Source organism: Aethina tumida, chromosome 1 (genome assembly GCF_024364675.1).
Source record: "Aethina tumida isolate Nest 87 chromosome 1, icAetTumi1.1, whole genome shotgun sequence".
NCBI lineage: Eukaryota > Metazoa > Arthropoda > Insecta > Coleoptera > Nitidulidae > Aethina > Aethina tumida.
In genome coordinates this window covers 2,856,623-2,884,385 of record NC_065435.1, presented here as the reverse complement: position 1 = coordinate 2,884,385, position 27,763 = coordinate 2,856,623, and the positions used below count along the sequence as shown (strand labels likewise).

Sequence of the window (27,763 nt, the reverse complement as noted above, 5' to 3'; positions counted from 1 at the left end):
AAATAAATGTATTTCTGCTTGATATTGTCAATAATTTTATTAATAAAAAAAGTATAAATTACTTTTTGATATACGAGTAATTTCATTTTTTATATGCGGTACTTGAATTAAAAAGTAAATGTATTACTATTTGATAGTACTAGCATGTAATTAGATTTGATAGTACGATAATTAAACTAATTTAATCGACATAATAGTGTATCGAGTGAATAGCACATTAATTATTTAAGATCGGAACCACACGGTACCAATTAGTCGTGTGGATGGGAAGGGTTTACGGGGATGCAATAGTGCAGAGGTGTCCACCGCCCATGCAACCAGCAGGTACTTCGAATCCGCATTCCAGTTTATCCTATGATACTACACTAGTACTGTCTTTGATCCATCCCCTCTTCTGGTCAACGCAAAGTAAGAGAGTAGAGAGTGAATACCGCTAACTGTACGTAGTTTTTGTTGACTACTGTCAGTCGGTGCCGAACATCAATGCAAAACGAAAGTTGTGCCGAACACACAATAGAGCGTCAATTTTAAATGACAATAGCTCACCTGTTTGTTTAGTGAGTGCTATATTGGTGCGTTACACTGGAATAAACAATGTACCTTGCCTAACTTACGGAGTTACGGTCTAGTACTTATTTACGAAAGGAGGAAGACCCCTTTGTATTAGCTACACGTTTTCGATGGTACTTGTTATGTGCGAGGATATTAATTGTTCTTTTTATTATGCCATTACCGTGAATCCCGTATAACAACTAATTAACCATAAAAGGTAAATTATATACACATTTCATTCTTTCCATTCCTTTCACGTAACTCTTTTTTGCTTGCCTCCATGTCTCAAATTTAAAAGTACGCGGTGAAAGCTATTTGGTTCGTTCATTTATTTTTTTTTTTTCAATTCAATCTCAAAACGTTCGCCGATTGTTTATGAAACGAAGGGTCAACCGGCCTTGCAATTAAACTCGATTTGGCGCAAACGCCGCAGCTCATTCAAATCCGTTTATCTAGTGGAAACAATTTGTAACTGTAAATAAATCCGATTTTAAGAGCAAAACGAAGATCGTAATTTGCCGTACGTTTCAAAATCAACCTTGTTTAATGTCAAGACAAATCGCATCACGATCTCCGTTTCGTATTTCCATATCGGATTGTTCAACATCATCGATATCACCATTTTTGTGCAATATTTTTATTTGTTAATCGAACATTTTAATTTGCTATTTGAAACGCACAATTTTGCAATGACCTCTTTTTGCATATTCGTCTTGTGCTCCATCATGGTAATTGGTACCTTTTATCACTTTTCAATTCTTAAGCCGTAAAAGTAGAAAAGGAGGATTGATGTTTCTTCGGAATTTTTTTTCTTTTAAGTATTAACTTCTTTTTGTTGTTGCTAATTTTACGGTACTATTATTCCTATTAGAAATGGTACTTTCTTATAGAAGTAGGAAGTAGGATTCATGCTTGTGAATTTTATCTTATTAAAGAATTCTTCAAAATTAGATGTCTTAATTAAATACCAATTTAACCTTGTTACTGTTAATAACTTTTTGTGTTTATTTAAAAAGTATTATTACGAATTTGGTACTATCTTTTGTTGCTTTTTATTGAACTAGGAACACAGATTATTTTTTGCAAATTTTATTTTGTTTTTTTAGTGTTATTATTTAGCAAGTTTTATTAAAAATTAGTATTTATATCTAAAATAATTTTAACTGAATTCTATAGAAAGAAGAAAAGGATTCTTTATTTTTTCCCTCTTTTATTGTCTACATATTTATTTTTTTTTCTTATTAGAAATCAGCACTTTTATACTGTATTAACTTTTTGTAAGTTATAAAAAGAAGAAAGACTTTTGTTTGCTCTTCTCGAATATTGTTTGGTGTCTCTTACTTTTTGTCAGTTTTAAATATTTATGAAGACTCTTTTTTAGTAGTAGTAATAATATTTAATAGTATTTTCGTATGTAATAAATTTTGATGATACTTATAGAAAGATGAGAGGGAGGAGAATGATTTTTTAATTATTTCTTCATTTATTAACTGCTTATTTGAGTATTATTATTTAGAAAATATCTTTTTCTTATTAGAAATTGACTTTTATTCTGTATTAACTCATAGTTGTAGAAAGATGAAGAACGACTTGTTCACCCTTTTATGAATTTTTTTAGTGTTATTATTTTCATATGAAATAAATTCCTTTATTTCTAACACATTTTGACAGTTTTAAAAGACTTCTTTTTCTTTTCAAAGAATTCATCAAAAATAGTATTTTCATATGAAATAAATTTTGGTGAATCTTTTAGGAAGAGGAAGAAGGATTCTTTAATTATTTCTTAATTTATTAACTGTTTATTTGGGTTTATAATTTAGAAAATATCTCTTTTTCTTTTTTAACAAGTTTTATTAGAAATTTGAATTTTTATTCTGTGTGTTATAGAAAGAGAAAGAAGGACTTGTTTGCCCTTTTATGAATATTGTTTTATTATTATTTTTACACGTAATAAATTCTATTATTTTCCAAACATTTTGTCCGTTTTAAATTTTTCTAATGATTTTCTTCAAGGAATTAATTAAAAATAGTACTTCATTTTCAATATTTTTGGTGATTTCTATAGAAAGAAGAAGAAAGATGCTTTATGTTTTTCTTCATTCATATCTTTTTTTTTTTTTGACATGCCTTATATTTTTGGAGTTATTATTTTTACATTTAATAACTTTTATTACTTCTCATAGATTTTGCCAGTTTTAAATATTTATAAAGACCCTTTTGTCTCTTAATAGAGCTTATTAAAATGGTACTTTTATTTGAAATATGTTTTGGTAAATCCTACATAAAGAAGAAGATGGATGCTTTATTTTTTCCTACTTTATTATTTTTTCTAACCTCAGTAAAAATTATTCCGTATTAACTTTTGCTGTATATTATAGAAGGAGTAAGAAATACCCTTAATTGCTCTTTTATGAATATTTTTGGTGTTATTATTTTTACACGTAATAACTATTATTTTTAATACATTTTGCCAGTTTTAAACATTTATAAAGACTCTCTTAATAGAGTTTATTAGCTATTTAAATGCCAATTTGATCTTGCATATAAAAACTTTAAATGTCATAGTATAGACGTTTCTATTTTTGTGCAATATATCTATTTGGTAACCGAAACATAAATATGCTTTTTGGATCGCATTGTTTCTTTATCATTAATTAATACATTGACCTCTTTTGCATAATTTTTAAGTGGTGTCTTGATGCTTATTAAGAAAGCTGTGTTGTTATCTATTCTAAACTATTCAAACAACCATTTAATCAATTATAAACACCATAAAATGTTTAATTGTTAACATCATCAACTAATATATTTTGCAATTCATTTTCGTATATTGTTATGTCATAGAAATTGCGAACTTGACCTACTGAAGCATAGATTTTAATCGTTGGTCAAAAAAAATTTAGTAGTGACATTTTTTCTCACTCAAAATTAAGATAAAGTCAATTAGGTATTGTGTGTTTAAATAATCAAATTAATTGGCTTGTGTTTCATCAAATTAATAGTCAGTTATGAGAGTATGACTAATGAATATCTGAAGAAATCAAGAAAGTACAAGTACAGTTAGGTGTAACATTTATCCTGCCAAAAAACTCAATGAACTCGACTTTATTATAAATAAATAAACTGCATATGCATGGAAACAAGAACAAATAGCATTTCCTTCCTGACTGGATATTATAAATTTCTATTACGACTATTAAACATTAACATCCTCATTCCTTGCTTTATGTTATAATGAGTAAATTAAGTCATATTTTAATCATTCATAAATAACATTTACGCTCCAATTGGGTAAAGATGAACCGACTTTACGTCCAAATATTCCTCAGTCCACGTGAATTTGTGTCATCTAACTGAATAAATTAAAATTGTTTGGTAATATTGACAGTAAAAATTTACGTTGTCAGTGTATTAAATCCATTAGCAGTTTCCGTTTTGTAAACAGAATTTCAAAAATTACGTTGTGCACAACGACCCATAATTAACATTTAATTTAACTTAACAATAAACATCGCTCCGTTAATGATTATTAACGCAACGCTGTTTAATTAGTAAACAAAAATTTGAATGTATAACCTGACAGTAAGCACTCCTCTTTTCGCGTTTAATCGCGAAATAAATTAAATTATAACTCGACCAAATGAAAAAAAAAAAAAATATGAACTTAACGTTAACACACGGCTAAATAAACCACAAATTTTAAATTGAGCTAAGATACCGTTCCGGACGAGTTTTACCTGAATTTTGTCAGGTGTTTTGTTTCAAACTACACAGATAATACGCTTATTTTATATTAACACACTTTAATATCATAATTACAACAAAAAATTAATTATTTCGTTCAATGGTTTACTATTTTCATTCATTGTGAATAAAAATATTTTAAGAATTAGTTTAATTGATCTTGTAATTTATTTAAAATTAAAAATGTTAATTTCAGGTTGCCTTTGCTATTTGATTGTATTTAACAATTCTTTATGTCAAAATAATTTGTGCATTGTCATTTTTTGCAGATATTTGAAACTATTCTGTCCCATTCTTAATTCATTTCTATTTTTCGAAATTTTTTCATAAAAATTGAGTTTAACATTTGGTTTGTTCATTCAGTTTATTTTAAATATATTATTTGACAATTTCACATAGTTAAGATCTATAAAAAAGCTATTGTATTATTTTATTTATCATATCAAAACAATTTGAATAAAATTTTTGGCAAAGAACTATCCAAATTTGAAACTATTCTGTCATATCTTCATTTTATTTCCAATTTTCATATTCTCCTCACAAAATGTGAGTTTAATATTTTGTTTCTTCATTTGTCATTTTACCTTAAATGTTTTGGTTAACAATTTGGCATAGACCATTTCATATTTTATTTATCAAGTTAAAATAATTTGAATACTGTTGTCATTTTGACAAAGAACTACATAAATTTGAAACTATTGTTACATCTTCATTTTATTTCCAATTTTGGTATTCATCTCACAAAATATGAGTTTAGCCTTTAATTTCTTCATTTGTTATTTTACCTTAAATGTTTTACTTATCAATTTGGCATAATTAGACCTATAAAAAATTTATTTTCTTATTTTATTTATCATGTTAATATAATTTGAATACTATTGTCATTTTGACAAAAAACTACATCAATTTGAAACTATTCTGTTACATCTCACAAAATGTTATTTTATCAACTGGTTTCTTCATTTGCCATTTTACCTTAAATGTTTTATTTAATAATTTTGCATAGTTAGACCTATAAAAAAGTTATTTTCTTATTTAATTTATCATGTCAATATTGAAACATCATGGTCATTTTGGCAAAAAACTAATTAAATTTGAAACTATTCTGTCACATCTTCATTTTATTGCCATTTGTCGTATTCTTCTCATAAAATATTTGTTTAGTTAGGTTTCTTCATTTGACATTTCACTTTAAATGTTTTATTTAGCAATTTGGCATAGTTAGACCTATAAAAGATACTTTCTTATTTCATTTCTCGTATCGAAATAGTTTGAATAAAATTATTTTTGTCAAATAACTGTCACATCTCCATTTCATTTCTATATATTGAATTCGGTTTACTAATTGTTAGTTTAGCATTTGGTTTCTTCATTTATCATTTTACCTTATATGTATAATTTAACTACAAAGAGCTATTTTCTTATTTCATTTATCGTGTCGAAATAATTTGTATAATAGCGTTGTCATTTTTGGGCAAACCATATCTTCATTTCATTTCTATTTTCCTAAATTGTTTCACCTCTAATCTTCTTTGAGAACAATCCTAATTCTTTTCAAAACACTTTAACCTTACCACATTAAATGATGTCTTTGTCCATGAAATTGAAAATAATTTGGGAACGTAATTTAGCAAAAATGCTTACTTACTTTTAGTGTGTGAATCAAGTTTGGCGATTACTCGGTTGTTGTACAGTATTTGGCTTATGTGTGGGCTGTAAATACAGAAAAACAGTTATTTACCTTAGTAAGAGTATGGCCGCATATTATTAATAGTAAATTGTATAATAAACGTTGAATTGATACACATTACATTAAGATGTTGGAAGGAACTACGTTTCACGAGTTACGCACTGATTATTATTGTGGAATTATGAATGAAAAATTAAACACGTTCCATATGAGCATTTTTTTGCGAAGAAAGATAGTACAGTATGTTTGAAGCACTATCTTTCTAATTATTGATCGGTTGTGAAAGCTAGCTTAATTGTATATTAATTAAAAAAGTTCCCATTGGAGAATAATTTACTAAGTTAAGAATTATTTATTGTCAGGCGTGGTTCCCATCCTTTTGTCCATTATTTAAATTAGAGTAGCGCAAAATAATTCGTGTTTAAAGTTAGAATTTCTATTATCAGGTATTAAATGCGCTTAAAATATCTTTTGCGGGGTAATTAAAACTATTACCTATATGAAAAGTCTAAAAATGCAATATAAATTTTATTGCTTTTTCAAGAAAACACATTAAGTTTAAATTAAAATTTACAAAGAATGTGTGAAATTAACAATAAATACAACAAAGGGGGCATTTTTAAGGACTGAAGATCTGCAACAGTACTGAAGTGACGTTAAAATTTAAATTACATAAGTGCGGAGTGTCACAAATTGGCCCTCTTAACTGTTAACTGATTTTGGAAAAGTATAATGACGCTTATATTTAGTTAGTATTTTTTTTAACTGATTAACTTTCTACAAACACTTGTTTGCATAATATAAAATAATTGCCTCAATAAAAAATATATTATCTCATTAAAAATTCAGAATAATTTGTGAAACTTTTTTATTTTAAACGAAAATTATAATTGAATAATTTCGGAAAAAATCAAGCTTTCCAAAAATATATAATTTATGATACATTAATTTTATGAAAAATATCATATCTTAATTAAAGAGAATTTTTATTTTATTATATCGCAAATTAAATATTTTTAGAAAGTTTGATTTTTTTACATTTAGAAACTTTTATTATATATTTTTTTCTTGCAAAAATATTTTACGTAATATAAGCTAATTAATTTAATAAAATATTTGATTCAAATTTCGAGATTTGTTTTAATGGAAACCATAATTACATTTACCTTTAGTTAAAGACAATTGGAGACTTTTAATGTATTTTTTTACTTATAAAACTTACAATTTTCTACATAATATAAGCTGATTACTTTAATACAAATATCTTATTAATATTTCGAGATAATTTATGATTTTTTTTGGTTTTAATGGAAATCAAAATACAATAACGAAAAAAAATCAAGCTTTGTAAAAATATATAATTTGTGATACATTTCTTAATTTTTAGCTAAAATTTAAGGATATATCTCGAAATTTATCAGAAATACCGTTATATCTTAGTTAAAGACAGTTGAATATATCACAAATTATATATTTTTGAGAAGCTTGATTTTTTTCCATATTTGGAGATATTTTTTACTTGTAAAACACGTAACTAGCAATTTTCTACGTAATATAAGCTAATTACCTTAATACAAATATATCTCATTAAAATTTCGAGATAATTTATATTTTTTTTTTGGTTTCATTGGAAACTAAATACAATTTGCCTTTACAATAACGGATAAAAGTCAAGCTTTATAAAAATATATAATTGGTGATATATTTACTAATTTTTAGCTAAAATATCACGATATTTTTCGAAATTTAACAGAAATACCGTTATATCTTAGTTAAAGACAATTTAATATATCACAAATTATATATTTTCTGGAAAATTTGATATTTTTTTCATATTTGGAGACTTTTATTATATTTTTTTTCCTTATAAAACTTGTAACAAGCAATACATAATATAAGCTAATTACTTTAATACAAATATATCTTATTAAAATTTCGAGATAATTTGTGATTTTTCTTTGTTTTAATGGAAACCAAAATACAATTTCCCTTTATAATATCGGAAAAAAGTCGAGCTTTATAAAAATATATAATTGGTGATACATTAACTAATTTTTACCTAAAATATAACGATATATCTCGAAATTTAGCAGAAATACCGTTGTATCTTAGTTAAAGACAATTGAATATATCACAAATTATATATTTTTGGAAAGTTTGTTTATATTTTGTCACAACTTTTAAGTAAGTAATAAAAATTTGGTTTTTAAAAACCAAAATTAATTATCTTTTTGTATTTGTGGACAACAAATATTAAATATCTCAAAATTTACCAAAAAAATCCTTAAACTAAGAAGTTACAGATAATCTAATATATCACAAATTATTTATTTTTGAATATCTCGATTTTTTTCGATATTTTATAGAATTTTATTTTACTTTCTTAAACTGTAAAATATTTCTAATAGCAACGTTTTGAAGGTTTATTTGTGATTTCCATTTCGAATAAAAAAATTTATCTAAAAACTTTATCTATTTTGTTAAATAAAATAGTGCTTGCAGAAAGTTATTGGTTTTGGTCTTCCAAAATCTCTTTGGGACACCATGTTTTAAAAATAATATTTAATTTCATTTATAAAACAAAAGACAATTGAATTTTTTATACAATTATCCACATTCAGAAACTCTCTACAAATAGAACAATTTAATTATTTTTTAATTTTAACAGAGCAAATCTTCCATTTTCAACAACGTGGAAAGGCACATGTACAAAGAGAAAGCAATAATTATTATAATTGTGGTCAAAGTGTGAAAAAATGCATTTTAAATTGGTTCTTAACAATTTTTCAAATCCATTAATAGAATTATATGCAGTTTTAACTATTAACTATAATTAATTTGTGAGACGTAACTTCTGGTTTTATTTTTTTAAAACGGTTCATTAACTTCGTTCACTAATTATTTTGCGTAATAGTTGAGTAATTCGTTTATTTTTTCCATGTATACGGTGTTATTATAATATTAATGCCAATTAAAATTTATTGATAAAAATTCACTTCACAAGACTTTCTACCCATTATTATGCAAAGCAGCCGACAAAATCTCAATCTCGAAATTGCGTAGATCTGTTAAAAATGGTGCGTTCCAGCATCCTTCGATTGTTCGCTCCCGTAAAACGAAGAAGAAAAAAAAAATCGAAAGTCTGATTTCATCATATTCATCGAACGCCCCAAGCCCCATTTTTAATCATCCTCAACCTGTTAATGGCGTTTCGTAATCGTGTCGCTATTTTCACGTAGAAATCCATTCGGCCTGTGTTTGCATATCTTAATTGCCGTCTAAAATAAGGTATAAAATTTAAGAGTATTTGTCGAGAGAAATTTATCACACATGAGCCAGACGTGCAACTTTCTTCTATTGAGCGTACATTAACGGTAATGAATGTATTTGCCATCGCCCGTATTGGGCCTCGGGGCGTTTTCGACGTCCGTTGTTTGTTTTGTTGCGACGCTTTTTCTTTCGGCCGTGCCGTAAAAGTTGTCTTTAGGGATCGGCCGACACGTCACCGGGATGCCGGACAATTTCTCCGCGGCCGCCGAAATTAGCCGTGCAAATAAAAATTATGCTTAATTGCGCTTCCTCAAAAATTTCACCGGCAAATTTAATTAACTGCGTTTTACGTAACGGCCGTTCGATCGGATCCGCGGTTTTGCCGGCCGGCCGGCAAGATTGGCGGATCGCGTGACCGGGCCCCGTCTTTTTGGCTTCCGAATGGAAGTCGGTTTTTGGAGAAAGTCCAAATGAAAAACTTGGAACCGCCGAACTGGGTTAAAGGAAAGGTGGAACAAGATCAATTGGTGGTCTTCCACGTTAATTCGTTTCGAATTTGGTAAAAGGCCAAAGAGGTGACACACCATCGCAGGTTGGCGAAGAGGATTTTGTACCCTTCCACCAGTAAAACAACGGAGGAACGCCTCAAAATTGAACCGTCTGTTAAAAGGGTTTGGAGAATCACGGCTCCATCTATTTTTAGCCAAAAAAAGTCGAAAATTCGATCTATCGACATTACTCTGAAAATAATATTTCTTAGAGAACAATTAATTTTAAATTAGAAAAATCTGGCAATTTTTGCGGTTTATATTTGAAATTTTTATGAAAAATTTTTTTAAACAATATATCTATTTTTTTCATTAAAAACAACATATCGATTGTCGATAACGTAATTTTTTAGGAATATTTGAAAAATTAACAATTTTTATTAAAATGAAGTTTCATGTTTTATATCATAAAAAATCAAAAAATTAATATTTTTTAATATATATTTGTTTAAATATTCTTGGTCACTTGAAAAAAATCAAAATTTCTTAGAGAAAAATTAATTTTGAATTTGAACGGTACTGATTTTTGACGTTTTTCCTTGATTTTTTTTTTTTCATACTGTATGTCTATTTTTTTACTAAGGTCATCAAAATTAGAATATTTAAAAAAAACAAAATTTAATAAAAAAAATATATTTTTTTTTTCATGATTCATGTTTTTTTAATTTTAAATAAAATACGAAAAATTCTAATTGAAAAAAAATTTTAATATTCTGTTTTCAACAATTTTTATTTTACCATCAACAGATAAAGTTATTTTTTTCTATTTATATAATATATTTTTGGAATTTTATGATCTTGTTTATTTAAAAAAAATTTTAAGTTTTTGTTATTATATAAATATTTGAAATTCTTATTATTGTTAAAATGTTTACAAATTTGGAAAAACCAAAAGGTTTGAATTAATAAATGTGTTCATAAAAATATCAAGAAAAAACCTCAAAAAGTCAAAAATATTTTTTCTTTAAGATTTCATTTCATAAAAAATTGAAAAATTACGTTATTAACAAATTTTCCTTTTTTAGAAATATTCTATTTTTGATGAACTGAAAAAAAATAGGTTAGGTCATAAAACTTTTAAGGAAAAACATGAAAAATAATAAGTTTTATATAATAAAAAATCATAAAATCAATATTTCTTCTTATAAATTTTCCTAAATATTCCATTTTAAGGTGTGGTGAAGAACTTGTCTTGGTCATTTGAAAAAAATCAAACTTTCTTAGAGAAAAATTAATTTTAAATTTAAAAAATAGTATATTTCAAAAAAAAAAGAAATAGAAACCTAACCTAACCTAGTTTTATTCAGAGAGTTCATCAAAAATTGTGTTTTCAATTTTTTATGAATTTTTGAGAATTTTTTAATTTTTATAAAATTAAAAAAAAATATATATTTAATATATTTTTTATGATTTCTCATGTTTTTTTTAATACTATACTATTAATTTTCAATAATTTACGAAAAATTTTGATAGAAAAAAAATTCAAATTTTTAATATTCCGTTTTAAATAATTTTTATTTTACCTTCAACAGATAAAGTTATAATTATTATCGACTAAATTTAATTAAAGTTTACAAGATATTCATGGGAGTTAGTTATTATTTGTATTTCCATATATTTTTGGAATTTTGGCAAAAATCACAAAAAGAGTTTGAATTAATAAAGGTGTTAATAAAAATTTTAAGAAAAAATCTCAAAGTCAGTATTTTTTAAATTGAAAATTATTTTTTCTCTAAGATTTCATTTCATAAAAACTTACGTTATTGACAATTATTTTTTTTGGAAAATATTCTATTTTTGACTAACTTTAAAAAAAAAAAAATAGGTTGGGTTAGATCAAATTAGGTGAAGGTTCTAATTTTTTAAATATTATATTTTTCATAAACTTTCAGAAAATAGACATACAATATAAAAAAATTAATTATGAATTTCAAAAATAGAATATTTCAAAAAAAAAAAGAAATACAAACCTTACCTAACCAGTTATAGTTTTTCAAAAAGTTCATTAAAATTAGAGTATTTTTGAAAATGTTGTAATTTTTATAAAATTTGATATAAAATATTTATATTTTTTTCATGATTTTTCGTGTTTTTTTTTTTTAATATTCCATTTATATGATACCCTATTATTAATTTTCAATATTTTGTTAATAATAATGTGTTAATACAAATTTCAAGAAAACAACTCAAAAAAGTATTTTTAAAATTGAAAAATAATATTATTGAGATTTTTTTTTAAATATTCTATTTTTGATAAACTTTTTGAAAATAAATTAGTTAGGTTAGTATTGTTCAAATTTAAAATTAATTTTTTCTAAGAAATTTAAAAAAAAAAATATGAAAAGTTTTTTAAGTTTTTTATAATATAAAAATTGTCAAATTTCCAAAATTCATAAAAAATTGAAAAATCACATTATAGACAAAAAAATGTGCTGTTTTTAAAGAACTTTTAAAAAAAAATAGGGGTATAGTATATAAATTTTAAGCAAAAACCATAAAAATCAACATTTTTGAAATTTAAAATAAATTTTTCTCTAAGAAATTTTTATTTTTTTACTCGATCGAAACATATTCTTTAAATATATATTGAATGAAAAAATGTTTCCGATTTTTTTTTAGACAAAAATAGGTGTAGCAGCGATTCTAAACAGTTACCGAACACCTTCGTTACATTATTAATGGCCGTCTTGATTTTAGCGTGTAATAAATCGTCGATGTCTTTCGCCTTGTTAAGGCATCGCCATGATCCTCATTACGTCGATAATGTAATATCGAAAAATATGTGCAATCTCAAGACCAACCTGTGTACGCATACCTTAATCATCGGATTGGAAAACGGCATTGCCTTCGACTTCTATATACGGTGTGCAATACACATCTGATCACTTTCTACACCGGCATATAATAAGAATGAGATCTGTGACCTGGCTATCAGATACATTCGTCGTACCCATTCCTACCCTCTTTCCAATTTCACTTAATCATCACAATCATAAATTGACAAACTGTATTATTTCGAGCTAATCAGTGCTTTTAATGGCGACGCTTCGATAATTTATTGTGTCGCACGCATGTTTTACTTTTCATCTTTCGCCTTTTCCGCAGGTTCAAGGTCAATTCGATGCGTTTACTCTCGCCTAATTCGTTTCGTTATTCAAATTGATTTTCTAAAATGTTTAAAGAGTTTTCGATGGCTGAGACTAGGTTAAAAATATTCACGGCTGTGTTCAATAACAGGTTCTTGAGTTACCAGTGAAATCAAGAGTAAATAAAAAGCCAGTTTTATGGTTTAATTGATTTTATCTATGGGAATTTGTAATTTGCATTTTGATAATATTGTTCGTCATGTGTTTGGAGATTCACTTTTACTTGTTGACTCATCTGGTGGATCTATTTTTGTTTTTACTTACCTAACTGATTATTTACTTGTCATAAAAGTACCATCACAATAAATATTCATGTTCTTGATTTAGGAAATTTAACATTAACTGCTGTTTCCTTCAAATAAATAAAAAAATCTAATTCCAGGAACTAGAAAATTAAAATATTACAAATATTTTATGATTAATTTCCAATCAATTACCATTATAATATAAATCAAAGGTTATTGCTTTAGAAAGTTTAATAACAGCTTCTGAAGTTTTTAAATACTTCGTCATCACTAACAAATGTAACAGTTTAAGTATCATGATTGTTTTCTCTACTAAAATGCCAAAAGAACAATTAATTATTTGTTTTATAACGTTAACAATGTTGCTACTTTAATAAGTGGAAGATCTGAAGTTTTTGCTCATCTCGTGCTTACTAATATAATTTACAATTATAATGATTTTCTCTGACTGAAGTCAGTGAATCAGTTTTTTTAAAACAAATAAAAAGTTCTGGCTTTAGAAAGTAGAAAATTTGAAGTAATTGTAACCATTGCGATTTTATAAAGACAATTTAATTATTTTATTATTGTTACTCAATCAATAACTAAGTAAAATAAATGGACGATTCTTGGTTTAGGAAGATATGATGTTTCTGAAATTATTAACTACGTTATCATCTTTAAATATGTAACAATTAAGTGTAATGATTGTCGTTCTTTACAAAGACACTTAATTGTTTTCTTTTAAAGGTTGACAGTCTTTCTACTTTACAAAGTGAAAAATCAGATTTAGTTGTTTCCCAAGTTTTTGCCTATTTTGTCTTTACAAATACCAATTAACACGATTTTCTCTAAAACGAGTTAATAAATTAGAAACATCACGATATTACAAAGATCAAGATCAAATATTACAACTATTTTATGAGTGTTACTCTATTAGTGATTATACAAAGTAGAAGGAAGATTCTTAGTTTAGAAATATCAGCTTTGGAAGATGAGATATTTCTGTTAAACTACGTGATCATCATTAAAAATGTAACAATTAAATATCATGACATTTTTTTGCAAAGATTCCAAAGAATATTTAATTTTGATCATGTTTCTACACCAGAAAGAAAAATCAGATTTAGTTATTTCTTTAGTTTCTTCTTTATTTAGTTTTTGTTCGTCTCGTCTTCAATTACCATGACTTTATTTAAAAGAAATCAGTGAATCAGAAACATTACGATTTTATAAATATCAAGTTCAAATATTATAATTATTTTATGATTATTACTCAGTCAATGACCAAGGAAAGTAAACAGAATATTCTTGGTTTAGGAATATCAGTTTCAGAAGCACATTTTTGAAACTTTTAACTACACAATCATCATCATTAATCATGCAACAATTAAATATCATGACTGTTTTTCTCTACAAAGATGCCAAAAAATATTTAATTATATTCTTTTAACATCAACATTTGGAAGAAAAATCAGATTTAGTTATTTCCCAAATTTTTGCCTGTCTGGTCTTCATTAAAAAACTTGTCAATTACAATATTTTCTCTTAAAGAAATCACTGAATCAGAAACATTACAATTTTATAAAGATCAAGTTCAAATATTATAATTGTTTTATGATTATTACTCAGTCAATGACCAAGGAAAGTAAACAGAATATTCTTGGTTTAGGAATAACAGTTTCAGAAGCACATTTTTGAAGCTTTTAACTACATAATCATCATTAATCATGCAACACTTAAATATCATGACTGTTTTCTTCTACAAAGATGCCAAAAAATATTTTATTATATTCTTTTAAACATCAACATTTGGAAGAAAAATCACATTTAGTTATTTCCCAAGTTTTTGCCAGACCAAGAAAAGTAAACAGAATATTCTTGGTTTAGGAAGATCAGTTTCAGAGGCACATTTTTGAAGCTTTTAACTATGTGATCGTCATTAAAGATGTAACAATTAATTATCATGACTATTTTTCTCTACAAAGATGTCAAATAATATTTAATTACTTTCTTTTAAACATCAATAATGTTTCTACATTAGGAAGAAAAATTAGACTTAGTTATTTCTAAAGTTTTTTCATGTCTGGTCTAGACTAAAAAAAAAGTTGTTAATTACCATAATTTTCTCTAAAAGAAATCAGTGAATCAGTAACATATTTTCTTTAAAATAAATAAAACGTTCTAACTTTAGAAAGCAGAATATTTTAAATAACTATAAGGATTATGATTTTATAAAATGTCCAAAAATTACAATTTTTGATGGTTACTCAGTTAATTACCATTAATAACTTTAAGAGGTGGAAGATTAGATTTAGTTAGTTCTGAGGTTTTTTGACAAAGGATACAATTACCATGACTACAAATGAACAACTATCCTTTATAGTAGCTTGGAAATTATTAGAAATGTTGGACCATTGCAACTTGACAAAGACCAGGATCATTGATTACAATTATTTAGTAATTGATGCCCCATTTTTAAGACCGTAAACATGTTGACAATTTTGAATAACAATTAAATTCTTTGCGTTCATTATCATCATTACAATAGTATTTTCATTATCGTTGTTTGTGCCTAAACGCTCGTCATTCACCTATTATTCCTTTGTGTGTATGTGGAGATATGGTTTCGGAACAAATTGATCTTCGGTCTTCTTCACTGTTTCCGTGATCCATTCTTCACAGTTTTTAATACTTCCTGTTGCGTTTCAGACACAAATCGGATCACGACTGTGCATTAAAAAGGCTTAGCTGATGCGTGAGATACCGCGGGCTTGTTGTTGTATCGTTTAAGCATGTCTTCTATCATATTATACTTCCAATGGGTCCATATCGTTCGCTTAAATCTCGACTTCAAACGAATAAATGCGAAGGCATCCGAAAGCCGACCGCGCCATGCCTCCGGGCGTTCAGCGGCTCGAGGGATTTGGACCGGGGCTGTCGACTAAAAACTGCGTCTCCAGTATAGCAAACCGTAGAATAAACAAATTTATCTTGGTAACTCTGGTGGAAATGAGTAGGTATTTTGTAATATGCGAAGTAGATATAAATCTGTTTAGGTACAGGTTTATTAATTTAGGTAACCTAAAATTAATTTCTAAAATAAATATGATAAACAATTTTATAATTTAATTAGATTCATTAATTTATTTAAATGTATATGATTTTACATTTGTTACAGGACTTATAGTCATCTTCGAGTACATAATAAAAATTAAGTATTGTTTATGTCAACAAAGGAAGAATCTTCGTTAAATTGATGACACGGTTGAATACTTTTAAAACATTATCTACAAACTGTCAAATATCTACAAACTTGTCTAAATTTGTCTTTAAAATAGCAAGTGTTTTATTTTTCAAATTTTGAAACAAATTAGTTATTAACAACACAACGTAACCAAGTAATTTTAGGTCACAATTTCTTTGAATAATTTTAATTATTATATATATATTAAGGAAGGTAATATCTCGTGAATTTTTCTCTGTTATTTTGTTAATATCTTATTTATATCCATATATTATCAATTTTCAAATCCATCAAATTAATCAAAATTAATATTCATTTTAAAAAACTATGCAATTATTTATCTCTACATTTTAAATTCTAACATTAAAATATAATATTAAAAATTACACACGGGCTTGTAAATATATGTGATACAACAAACGTATATAAAATTAAAATATATAACTATTATTATCCTATATTCAGGATATATTAAATTAAAAAATTAATTGATATTTGTTACCTGTTTTAAAATTATCCAAAAATGTGGAACATTTTGGATTATGTTCTTTGTTATTAACAGAAAATAGGAGCAGTTTAACCTTTTTAATTATGGATAGAAACATATTCTTTATTTTATGGATTGTACCATTAAACCTTACAAAATTATTTTGAGTATTCTTATTAGCATTGTAATGAATGTTTTACTATATATACATGAAAAATCTTTGTCAATTAATAACTATTAACACACATGTTTCTTCATAGAATGTCACGTGATTATAATAAATAAAATTTTAAACTTTAAGAGCGGCGTCTCCTTGTGTTAAATTCTCTATACAAACACCGTCGACGACTTGGAACAAATCTCAAAAACTTTGCAATCAATCTATTTCACATTTTGGACGTGCATTAATATGTGTTGATCTAATACATGACATAGTTTTGAAGTCATAATATTCTTTAATAACAACAATAATGGTCAAACTTAGGTCATTTTCTACCATGTTTGTACAACAAATTCTAACCTAACCTAGCTTAATCTAACCTAACCTAACCTAACCTAACCTAACCTAACACATACATCTGTGACATCGAGATTAATTTCTATTTATATTTGATTGTGTACTAAGGATTAATCAAAACTACTATTGTGTATCGTATTTATTATATTTGTTTATATGATAAAATATGATTGGTTAACAATTAACCATACGACAAAAAATAAATAAAGAAAAAGTTTAAACTGTATATATTATTGTATTTTTAATATATATTACTGTATTATGAATTTTTGGGTGGTATTTAAACTTTTAAACAAATAGTATATTTGAATTATTTATTACATTAATTAATTTACAATATATTTCATGTATCTTGATGAACAAAAATAAACAATATAAAATAAAAAATATAAAAAATATTACTAAACCAATAATGAAAAATCAACATTACTTATTCCAAACTATTTTCAAAACATCTATGGCTTATGAGACTGTAGTTTTTTAATTCAAAATATCTTAATGGGACATTTTATTTAGTAAATCCAACATACAACCTCACTAAAATGTAAGACTCTTCCTTTTTAATACAATAGCAATTATATTTTATAATTTTGTATTTATATATCTCGTTTCATTTTAGTTGGTATTTATAGAATTATTTTGTATTATGTTACATGTTAAATGTACATTTAAGTTGTTATTTATATATATTTTACAATATATTTTGTCCAAATAGACATTTAATATTAACATTTTGTTTTGTTTAATATATTCTTATTTTTGAATTTATCTGTTTATTTTAATTATATATTTAACTTTTAATACGAATACGATATGGTAAAAACTATCATATGATGGTGTATAATTCTTAATTACCAACATATAATATGATAATGGAGTAAAATACTTTTAGAATAAATATATTAGAATTAGGACAAGAATTATTATACGAATTAAACAATAAGAACTGTAACTATAAAAAAGTTTTAGACGTTAATATTCGATTCAAAATACATAACGTGAACAAGCAATATTCTTAATTTGTCAAATTTAATGATGCGAATCTGTTGCAATAACACACTCGCCGCAAGCGAATATAGCCTTTGAAGGATGCAGATCTGACGCCGACCGTATATACATGAGATCTCAAATGCGGTCCTGTTCCATACAAAAAAATTTGCGCACGAACTGAATGTTTATTTGATTTTGTGGCGGAAGCGCACAAAGTGCGATTCCTTTTCTAGTAACTGCCGCTCTTAAAAACATTTTAAGTTGCGCATAATTCATTGACAACTATTGTCAAACAGTTTGTTCAAAGTAGTACTTACAATCCCTTAAATATATACCGTCGAAATTAATCTCTATTTATATTTGTTTATTAAATTTAGGTTAAGTTGCATTACGAATGATTTCAGAACTACTATTGACTAGAATCCACATGTTTAATAGTTGACAACACTTAATTACTAGCAACCGGGCTCCCGAAATATAAACCTTAAATAACGGGGCGCTCTACCTTTCGCGCGATAATTTTGAATGGGAACACGAGAACTTCGGGCGCGTACGGGTACACTTCGCCTTTACTCGGATGATACTTTATTGGAATGATATGACACCCTTCCAATGATCGAATGTTTTCTTTTCCCCGTTTATGCAAATAAAGGATAAAAATCTACATATAGGAAATGTAGAACAATTCCGTGTTACATAATAATTAAGAATACCTAAGTTAGTGTAATTACTGTTTATAAGTAACTGTGTTCAGGCTCTTGTAAAAATCGACATTAATTAATACAAATGTTGCGGTTATTAGAATGTCATACGTACAAGGCGTTTATAAATATTTATAGGATATTTAAATATTCGTCCTACATTCTAGCATTTTATTAGTTTACAAACATGTTTTCTACGATTTTCCTTAAGTAGTTCTGTACACCAGACGCGGAAATTTATAATACACGTATACATGAAGGGAATTTTAACAAAACAAAATAATAAAACCGCACACATAATTACTAATCAATACAAGTATGATAAACAGTACAAAACAAACTCAATCGGAGTAACTAAATTACTGATGGCAGATAAGGACTTTAAATGCATACGTAACTCCATTTGTTTTCGCACCGCTATTTTGTTTTATTACATTGTAAATCAAATTTAAATTTTGACCGCGGCGCAAAAAGTGTACGCGGCCGTTGGAGGACGGCACGCGAAATTAATTTCGTAAAACTTCCGACCTCATTTACCTGGCGGGCGGAAAGAAGTCGAAAAATTGATTTAAAATCGTTCGGGCCGCGTTCGAACGTAAATAGAACACAAATTCCCTTTGATGTTTTTCAAAAGAGGCTTTTTTTTAATGCACACTTCATTAAGGCTAATGAAAGTGGGCAAATAATGAACTCCACTTTAAAAATTTATTAATGTAAATTTAGATTGGAAATGTTTCCTTTTCTTTTCTTAGTTGTTGATTTTTAATTATCGAGAACAAAGTTGTTTTTTTAACGTTGGGATTTTGTTTTTAATTTGTGTGGAGGTTGGGAATTTATCGAGAAATATGATCGTGGCGTTGCTAAAAAGGTTTAAAAGAAAATCCAATTCGTTTTTATGAAATAACTTTATTTATTGATTTTGGGCTTAATATTTCATTAAAAATCACTGAATTTATTAAGATCAAGTTAAAATTTACAATTATTTTATTACTATTATTCACTCAGTGACCATATATATCAAATAGAAGTTCTCGGTTTAGAAGAATGGTCTTCAGAAGTACAATGATTGTCTTTTTCCATAAATATGCCAAAATATATTTAATACTTTTCTTTTAAACATTAATATTGTTTCTACATTAGGAAGAAACGTCAGATTTAATTATTTCTCAAGTTTTACCTGTCTCCTCTTAACCAATAAAAGTTGCCAATTAACATGATTTGTTCTAAAAGAAATCAATGAATCAGAAATATTACGATTTTATAAAGATCAAGTTCAAATATTAATATTATTTTATGACTGTTTTTATTGATTTAGGAAGATCAGTTTCAGAAGCACATTTTTGAAGCTTTTAACTACGTGATCATCATTAAAGATGTGAAAGATGATCACGTAGTTAAATCCCTACAAAGATGATAAAAATATTTAATTACTTTCTTTAAACATTAATAATGTTTCTATATTAGGAAGAAAGATCAGATTTAGTTAGTTTCCAAGTTTTTGTCTGTTTGGTCTTCACTAAAAGAGTTGTCAATTACCATGATTTTCTCTAAAAGAAATCAATTAATTTTTAAAGATCAAGTTCAAATATTATAATTATTTTATGAATGTTATTCAGTTAATGATCAAGAACAGTAAAAAGAATATTCTTGATTTAAGAAGATAAGTTGCAGAAGCTCATTTTTGAAGCTTTTAACTACGTGATCATCATTAAAGATGTAACAATTAATTGTCATGACTAATTTTTCCTACAAAGATGCCAAAAAATATTTAATTACTTTCTTTTAAACATCAATAATGTTTCTACATTAGGAATAAAAATCAGATTTAGTTAGTTTCCACTAAAAAAGTTGCCAATTACCATAATTTTTTCTAAAAGAAATCAATGAAACAGAAATATTACGATTTTATAAAGATCAAGTTCAAATATTATAGTTACTTTATGATTGTTACTCAGTCAGTGACCAAGTAAAGTAAATAGAATAATCTTGGTTTAGGAAGCTTAGTTTTAGAAGCACATTTATGAAGCTTTTAACTACGTGATCTTCACTAAAGACGTAATAATTAAGTATCATGACTGCTTTTCTCTATAAAGATACCAAAAAAATATATATATAATTATTTCCTTTTAAACATCAATAATGTTTCAAATTAGGAAGAAAAATCATATTTAGTTAGTTTAAGTTTTACCACATTTTTTTAAAAAGAAATCAGTGAGTCAGTAACATATTTTCTTCAAATTAAATAAAAAGTTCTGACTTTAGAGAGTATAATATTTTAAATGATGATTTTATAAAATGTCTAAAAATTACAGCCTTTTAATTAAGGTTACTCAATTAATTAACATATAAAGTAAAAGGAAGTTAAATATCAGCATCATATTTCACAGTTTTTTGCTACCTAATCATCGTCTATTAAGTACCATGACTGTTTTTTTTTTCTTTAAAACATGCCAAACGAATATGCAACAGTTTTTTTATATTTTCATTGGCACTTCATTAAGGCTAATGAAACTAAGTAAATAATAAACACCACTTTAATTATTAATGTAAATTTAGATTGAAAACGTTTTTTTATGTTGATTTTTAATTATCGGTATCAAAACTGGTTGATCTTATGATACCTCATTTGAAATGTATTCTTATACAACCAATTTTTGCCATAAAGTTGACAAGTGCCAAATTCCCAAGTACTCTATGAGCTCTATCATCCACTTTTTAATGGAAATGATGAACTTAGGATACCTCATTTGAAATGTATTCTTATTCTCTATTTTACTGGGTGAAAAAATAGGTATAGGTAACAGGTCAACATTTAGACAATAGAAGACAGTTTTATTGTCTCATTTACTTCTGAATTGATTATTATGGAGGATTATTTACTACGTCACTGTATAATAATTGTGGGAGAAATATTATTTAAAAGTTTTCAGTATGTTTATGTTATAATGTGTCGCCTACAAATTTTAGTAAACTGTGCTATGAACCCAAAACGTATAAATAGTTAACATCTTCATAAAGTGTACGTGCACATTTTCTATCATTGAAATAGTAGAAATTATGGAAAAATAGAAACTACTGTAAGATTTATAACATACGGATATTGCCGACAATTAATTAAATAGAATGTAGTCGTTCGTAAGCAAGTAGAAAATAGCAGAGATCAGAGAAGTGTAAAACCAAAACAAATTGTGTACGTTTTATGATGAATGGTAAAATTGAATGTATATTGTATTGGTGTAATTAGCCACAAATGGTATGCCATTAACCACTTACAGACCATTGAAAACCGCAGGAATATTAATAATAAGTCGATTTGAAGAAATGAATAGCCGGCGTTAATGCAGTTAAAACAAGATAGTATACTATAATGATCTCGTTACATTCCGTCATAGTGTAACGTACATCTTATCTAATAAGCAAAAATAAAACAACTTTCACTAAAGCCTAAACAATTGAAAAATATAGAACCATTAATAGAACGAGAAATTTACTTTTATTATTTTTTTCTTATACCATTGTTCGTTGTGTGTGAATTTTTGCAAATTATGAGAAAAAATTACATTGCCGTTGCTACATTTCAACTCTTGCTTTATCTTGCATCTTTGTTAATTGAAGCATTCATAGAACAACGAAACAGCACTTTTTAACTCATACACAACAATAACATTTCAAACCGTATTAACTTGCCTTGTACAATAATTATTATAATCGGCGCTCAGCTTTCTTTAAATATTAAGCCCAAAATCAATAAAGTTGTTTCACAAAAACGAAACGATTTTCGTTTAAATCCTTTTAGTAACGTCACGACCATGTTCCCCAATAAGTCCCCACAAATTAAAAACAAAATGCTGACGTTAAAAAACCAGCTTTGATGCCGATAATTAAAAATCAACATAAAAAAAAAACGTTTTCAATCTAAATTTACATTAATAATTTTTAAAGTGGTGTTTACTATTTACCCAGTTTCATTAGCCTTAATGAAATGCCAATGAAAATGTAAAAAAGCTGTTGCATATTCGTTTGAACCTTTTAAAGAGAAAAAAATAGGTGATAGAGCCCCTAGGGTACTTGGGAATTTGGCTCATGTCAATTTTATGGCAAATATTAGTTAGATTGACAACATTTTGCATGATTTTTATTCGGGGTATATTTGTTGCTCCACCGAAAAGTTATCAGAGGGTGGAATTTGTATGACCTCAATAGGAAAAGTAATGACATCCTCTGAGATTGTAAAAAGTATCCCTCCTTCTAATAGCTATTATAGACAAGAAGCAAGAATTCAGAAGTAAATGAGACATTAAAAGTGTCTTCTGGTTTCTAAATTTTGTCTAGTACCTATCTTTTTATACGAATATCAAATTTTTTTGGTAATATACAGTGAATAGTTTATCTAATAGATTAATAATCCCAATCAATAACTCAAAAGTAAATGAGATCCTAAAACTGTCTTCTCCTGTCTAAATATTGACCTATTACCTATTACCGAATTTTTTTTTGGTAATGAACATTTAACAGTTTTTTTTTAAGTAAACTTTTATTAATTGACTATTGATAAATTTAGTTATATTGACATCAATGTACATAATTTTTATTTGACGTCGGTATATTGTAAGATATATCATTCAAAAGTTATTTTACCTCATTGAATGAATATATTATAAATGGTATGTGTGGGAAAAATGTATTTTATTTATTGATATCAACTTTTTATTATACAATTATAGTAAATAAAAGTCATTATTATCGTGAACATTGAATTAAAATTGTTCGGTGAAGAATAAAGCGCCTCGATTTATTTCACGCATTTTACTTTGCCTAAGATTATATGAATCAGTAACTGTAAATTTCGTTCTACAATGAGAAATGTAGTGTTACTTAAATCATTTATTTTCAATGCATAATGCGGGCATGTACATAAATTATTCCCGCTTTTGAATACACACTAAATTGAAACCTGTGTAATACCCGTAAATAATCAACAAATGTATGGTTAAAAAGAAACTTTTTGTTCCAATTATTATCCGTTTCATTAGTATGTAACGGCCGATATCAAATTGATTAGTTTTCAGTTATTTTAAAGGCAAAACAACGACTCCTATTATGACCTATAGACCGACTTTTAACAATGCATACAAATTCTTTAACAAAATCCGCCTCCAATTTCAGTTCACCGAAACTGATCCACTTTTATTTGGTTACAGAATATGACGCAACCTGTCTACTGCGGTTTCACTGATAATGGGAAACATAGGTAGCCAAACTGGCCAGATCAGCCAAAAGCATGTGTCTGAAGAGCAATGGGCTCATTCGTTTCCGAGAACCCAGCCCAGGCTTCAGCAACACAAGGTTTTGCCCGAGAGAGACGCGAGGCAAAAACTAAGACCCACCAACAACGGTGAAATCCTCCAATCCGGAGGCACGATCAGTGGACGACCCAATTTTACCAGATCTTTGTCTCTAGTTGGCCCACATGTAAGTTTACCCCATTTGGCTCAAACACCTGATCACATGTAGCGTTGTTTTCAGGACGAAAGAGACTCTAGGACCGACGATGACTTGTCAGCCGGTCCAAGAATGTATAAACAGAACCAACGCGATCCCTTACACAAGTCCGGAAACAGATACACCCACATGCAAAGCAAACATCAAAACGCCACTGAACAGAATATGTTACGCGATAAGGTAAGCCACCATCATAAACCTGAAGAACAATCAATTAACTTTAAACCTGCAGATGAAACGCTTTGGTTCCGAGCCGGATCTTCGTTATTCCACTCCGGTGACTCCAGCAGATCGTGAAATGAAGGAACGGGTGAGGGTGAAGAAAAAATACAAAGCCCCTCCTCCACCACACTCAAAAAAAGTAATTAATCTGCTTAACAATTGCTTTGTTTGGTATTATAAATATACTTTTTCAGGCGGAAGCAAACAGAGATTGGGACGATGACAATTCACAAATGCGCAAGAATCGTCTATTTAAGACCCAAGCTGAAACTAAAAACGCTTACTCTAGTCCTGTAAATAAGCAAAACGTCGACAAAATGAAAGTCTACAAGACGAACTCCAATTCCGGCAATGAAGAACCCATTAAAGTTGATCAAAGAACAAACAGACTGTCGCTTCCTGACTTAAAAGTACCTTCCACGACGGACTTCCAGGAAGAACTGAAGGAAGCCACCAAAAGACTCAGATACACAAAACCAGAAGAACCAACCAGTATTAAATACAAACCTAGCAACATCTCAAGGAACACGGACAACAACTCCAAGTTAAAAACATTGGACCCGAATATTCACAACAAAGACTTCAGAAAGAAACTGAAGGAAATGAGCGATGAAATACCCTTTAATGCGGCCCCAAGGAGCGATCCTTCAGGGAAAGAATGCTCATCCGAAGAAAAATCGCCAATCGTCAAGCAAAAGGAGCAGCCAAAAACTTTTTATTTCGGCATGGATGAGCCACAAAACGACTTTGACAATGACATAATCGACCACTTCACCTCCAGTCTCCACCCAATCAGCAAAGCCAAACAAATTTCAAGCACCTCAGACAGTGACCTATCAAGCGAAATGGAAATGGACGACTGTCAAATATCAAAGGTCGGAATCGACTTGCAATTACGCCCAATGTTGCCCAAGAAGCAACTGGAAATCCCCAGATTCTCTCCAGCTGCAGCCTGGAAACTTCTATCAGCCATCGATACCAGCGATCCGGCCACCAGTACAATTGCTAGTGACGATTCGCCGGTTTTTATAGAAGACAGGATCGAAAAGTATTCTAGGCCACCTCCACCTACAGTACAAATCGGTCCGAGGTCTAGCAACGACAAATCCGGCGACTCCGGCATATCCGGAGACGCCGGACCTGGAGGTTATGATGACTCGCAAGAAAACATATTGAACGCTGGTGATGCTCAGTTTCACAGGAACCAGCAGGACATTTCGTGGACTCCACAACAGGACTTGGAGGACGATTCTAGTCTGGAAGAGGGCTTGAATCACTCCCTGGAAAACCCTAGGGAGTACCAAAAGAAGCCTCACGTTTTTAGTTTGTCTTTGCCCAGGGACAATCATTTAGCCGCGTACATGGTTGAGAAAAACATCAATTCGAGTACTAGTTTGCAAAAACTGAAAAGATCAGTTTCAGGAGTTTTGAATAATCTTTCACAGAATAAAAAGGGGTACACACATTCACCCTTAAATCAAGATCAAAATGAAAATTGGTTCTTGAGTAAGTCGGCCCCTAATTCACTTAGTAACGTTCCTAATTCATTGGAATCGAAGGTTTCTCAGAAGGAGGACACTCAGAATACAGTTCCAAATTCTGGTAGGGTTATGTACTTGCCCGAGTTTGACGCTGGGTCGGATCATCGACACAGGTCCAGGACGAAGAACGATGTTAAGGAAAGGAGCAAAAGTGCCGACAGATCCAGAAGTAATACCAAATTGTCGGTGTTTTCCAAGAGTTGCGAGAATATAAGTGCGGAGTTGGATAAGAGTAATCAACGTCCCGAGAATCTTCAAGACCCCCCAAAACAATACGAGTGGAAAAGCAACAGAAAACCTAAGAAATTTACGTTTCAAAGCACTGTAAGACAAATTGAGAGGAAAAGGCTGGCTGAAAAGTTGTCCAGGGAAGCTGAACGCAAGGAATGTCAGAGATTGAGGGAACTCGAGGCTATGCAGAAAGTCGAAGAGGAGTTTCAAAGGAAAAGGGCTCGGTAAGAAACCTTAATTGTTAAAATTTCTCCGTTTATTACTCTAAGTTCTTTTTAGGGAAAAGGCAAGTATTCGCCAGCAATTAAGATTGTTCACACTGGATGAGCCTTGGTCAAGCCTTCCTCCTGGTATCGAACTGAAGGACGAAATGCCTGTAAGCTTCCAAGCGACCAAAGTATTTAATTTAGTAAATTTTTAATGGATCATTACAGGTACGTCAGGAACCGGAAGGGGCGATTTCCTCATCAGCTACATCCACACCACCACTGGTGACCAAGACGCCGGATTTGGTCAAGAAGTCCAAAAAGACTGAAGTACAAAAATTCAGATCCAGTTCTGAGAGTTCTGAGGAAATTAAGACGAAAGTTACTGCCACGCAAGTCTTGTCCGAGTATCGTCAACCTCAAAGGGATTATAAGGAGTTCAGGTCTAGCGGAAGGAGGAACGAAAATGATTCTAGACAGACCACGGTTCATCCGAAGGTTATTTATCAGATGCCGAAGGCAAAGGGACAAAGTAATATTTCTTGTTAACATATTGTTAAGTTGGGTGACTATTTTTTGATTATTATTATAGGTAAAAATACGAACGGTACGAACTATAGAAAAGACTTTGCTCATGGAGTGAAAAGTACTCATTCTATAGAAAGTACTAACTCCGAGGAATCGCAATCAAGGAACAATTCGCCACGACTATATCATAGCAAATATGCACCAATTACAAGGTAATAAAATAAATGACTTTGTTTATAAGTATTGTTAATAATATTATTTTCGTTTAAGGTTTTAAACAACAAATATACAAGTATTTATTGATTTTACGGACTAACCACCTTCATGTATTTATATAAATATGTATATACTTAATTCTTATAAACTCTGTATGTTTTATAATATTGAATTAACACAATAAATGTGAGTTATTGTTGA

The 27,763-nt window shown here is 28.4% G+C and overlaps 1 protein-coding gene across 1 annotated transcript; it reads left to right on the top strand.

The window, feature by feature from the left end:
• The first annotated feature begins 480 nt into the window (after positions 1 to 480).
• LOC109608313 (uncharacterized) lies at positions 481 to 27,763 on the top strand. The gene is made up of 9 exons (XM_020024729.2): positions 481 to 769; positions 24,318 to 24,588; positions 24,643 to 24,798; positions 24,851 to 24,979; positions 25,035 to 26,836; positions 26,892 to 26,988; positions 27,047 to 27,350; positions 27,411 to 27,558; positions 27,617 to 27,763. Exons 2-9 carry the CDS (start codon positions 24,355 to 24,357, stop codon positions 27,621 to 27,623), a joined length of 2,877 nt encoding a protein of 958 aa, XP_019880288.1. The 5' UTR covers positions 481 to 769; positions 24,318 to 24,354; the 3' UTR covers positions 27,624 to 27,763.